The sequence below is a fragment of the Lycium barbarum genome, chromosome 10 (assembly GCF_019175385.1).
Source record: "Lycium barbarum isolate Lr01 chromosome 10, ASM1917538v2, whole genome shotgun sequence".
Lineage (NCBI taxonomy): Eukaryota > Viridiplantae > Streptophyta > Magnoliopsida > Solanales > Solanaceae > Lycium > Lycium barbarum.
Genome location: NC_083346.1, coordinates 92,144,528 through 92,147,256, shown reverse-complemented (window position 1 = coordinate 92,147,256; position 2,729 = coordinate 92,144,528). Strand labels below are relative to the sequence as shown.

Here is a 2,729-nt window from a genome sequence, read left to right as displayed (position 1 = left end):
ATATCTGAACCTAAACAAGGTAAACTATAGAATAAAAGCGTAGTACAATTTCTTGTAGTCTGGTCAACACTAACCAAGCATAATTCACTCCATTATTCCCAGCACAATCTGCGTGTTCTTACAAATTAAAGAACACTCGTTCTTACATTATTCTGTAACCGGATGCTTCTAGGAGTAATTTTTAAAACTTCAATGCAACTTGCAATGTAGGATTATGAAAAACACACCCTCCAATACATATTTACAGTTGATTGATCGTTTTTCTTAATATCCTAGACCTGTGAATCTCCTTCTTGTTTTTCTTGCAGAAGAGGGACTTTTTCATCAGAAACAGACTCGTTGCTTTTCATGTCTTTCTTTGTGTCGTCTTCTTTGAGTTGTTCCCATAGCGTAGTGTAATAACCAAGTCCACATATGCATGCACTCAACATGCTGCATATATTACCCATGTAAGCTTTCTATTTAATCCTTACTTAGAATAAATGATATATTACATATCATTATCTTTTAAGTGACCATAATATAAAAAGTGAAAGAAACTTGCCTTCCATAGTGGAAAGTAGCAGCAAAGAGTACACAACCACAAGTGCTGGCAACTGGAACTCCCACAGGCTTGAAAAAGAGAGTATACGAAGGCCCTTTCAAACGTGTGCACCACATCTGGACGCTGCTACGTACTAAACTCCCGAAAATTGCCTATTACGTATCAAAGCATCACGTTATTAAGAGTAGCTGACTAATGAATACTATTTTACCTTTTACTCCCTCCATCTGACTTAGATAAGAAAAAAAGGGAGACTTTTGAAATTTATGATCCAAAACAAGACTTAGATATTTGTGTCGTTGTAAATCATCTCATAAAGTTGAATTATTTCTAAATATAGAAAGATGATATTCTTTTTTGAACAGACTAAAAAAAAAAAGTGTGTCACATAAATTGGGACTGAGGGAGTAATTAGCATAAAAGTCTGATTGGTTTAATTAGTGTGCTTACAGTTAAAACAATGACAAGCAGTTCAAAGTCAAGCTTAAGTCTCCAAATACTAAGATCTTTTTCCATAAATAGAGCAAGTAGTGCAGATTGGATGGTTCCAAACAAGGTATAAAGACAAGTTATTTTCATCACATGTGGGTGCTGCTCTTATATTCCTTACATGTAATATAAGAGTGGCAGGTCCATTCACTTCAGCTCTTTACCAACCAATTACATCCGTTCCAAAAGTATGGCCCATCAATAGATTCCAAAAAAGGGAATCTTGAATATGCGAGAAATAGTCACACGAAAGCTGAATCTAACCGAAATTTTGAAGTACAATTTGTAACGTCATTAACAAGTTTTGTCTCCCTATCTCAAAACTTTATGAGTTCGAGTTCACAATTCTACCACATCACATTTCATTTTGTGTTCAATTTTTTTTATTTTTTTTTTGGGTATGATTTTTATATAAAGTCTCAATCAATAGGCCATAAAAAGATACGTAGTAAATAGGTTATTAGAAAGAACCTGAGGATATTGGCAATAATGAAAGAAAAGGCTGGTATCATGTTGGCTGCACCACATGCTACTATTGGAGAACTATATCTTAGTCCCGCAAATGCAAGGTTCTGAGATATTGTTACCCTGCATCCATTCATAACTTTAGATTTTATCACACTAATCAAGTTTAATTAACCGTATGAGAAATTAAGAGATCGAGTACTAACCCTACTAAACCAAGGAAGAAGGCACGCGAAAGAAGGGAAAACGTGAATAATGGTTCCTCCGTCCTGCAATTACAAATAATCGAAAAGAACGATCAACACGAGACTCACTCTATATTTATATACGGAGAAGAAAGAAAAAGAGATATGAATTCATGAAAATATATACGTAGTACGTACTTGTCTTTTATGTGGAAAAGGAAGGAGTATGGAATGAGAAGGATAAAGCTAAGAGCATTTGTATAAACCACGAATACAAAAGAACTCATCCCTAGCTTCGACATGGCGGTACTCGCCATAATTGTCAAGAAAATGGTGCAAGCTTCAATTATGATCATGGCTATGCATGGCAACATTTTTTCTCCTATGGCAACCTTCACACCCATCTCTCCTTCTCTCTCTTTATCTGTTGTGTGTGTGTTTTGATAAATAGTATAAATATGTAGTAAAAGAATATTTTGTAAATCTTCTATTTTAGGTTAGTATAGTTTGTATCCTAATAGGACATTGTAACTATGGTATATTTACCAACTCAATCAATGAGAATAATCACGGAATTAATCTCTTTCATGGTATCAGATACTAGGGTTTCTTTTCCTTCTCTTCCGCTGCTCTAATTCTCAGACGTCCTCTACCCACTTTTCCGACGCCTTCTTCTTCTTCTTCTTCTTCTTCGATTTCCGTCCATTTTTTCTTGCCTTCCATCAATGGCAGACACCAAGTTCCATCCTGCTTTGGCTGTCTCCAACATCAAGAATCACATCCCAATCATTCTTGAGATGGAAACAGATCATTATTCGGCTTGGGCCGAATTATTCAAACTTCATGCCCGGTCTCACCGTGTCCTTTCCCGCATTCTGCCAACCGGAAAGGAGAAGGCTCCTACCACCGACGACGAAAAGGAGTTGTGGTCCACTTTGGATGCCACGGTACTTCAATGGGTATATGCAACCATCTCCACGGACTTATTGCATACAATCATCGAAGAAGACCTATCGGCAAAAGAGGCCTGGGATCGCCTCCGTAAT

The 2,729-nt window shown here is 36.6% G+C and overlaps 1 protein-coding gene across 1 annotated transcript; it reads right to left on the bottom strand.

The window, feature by feature from the left end:
* Positions 1-272: 272 nt before the first annotated feature.
* Positions 273-2,087, bottom strand: LOC132613124 (WAT1-related protein At1g60050-like). Its single transcript, XM_060327175.1, has 7 exons — positions 1,882-2,087; positions 1,705-1,767; positions 1,505-1,621; positions 1,198-1,255; positions 995-1,135; positions 545-696; positions 273-432 (listed from the first exon to the last, which is right to left on the bottom strand). The coding sequence occupies exons 1-7, from the start codon at positions 2,085-2,087 to the stop codon at positions 273-275; spliced, it is 897 nt and encodes a 298-aa protein (XP_060183158.1).
* Positions 2,088-2,729: the final 642 nt, after the last annotated feature.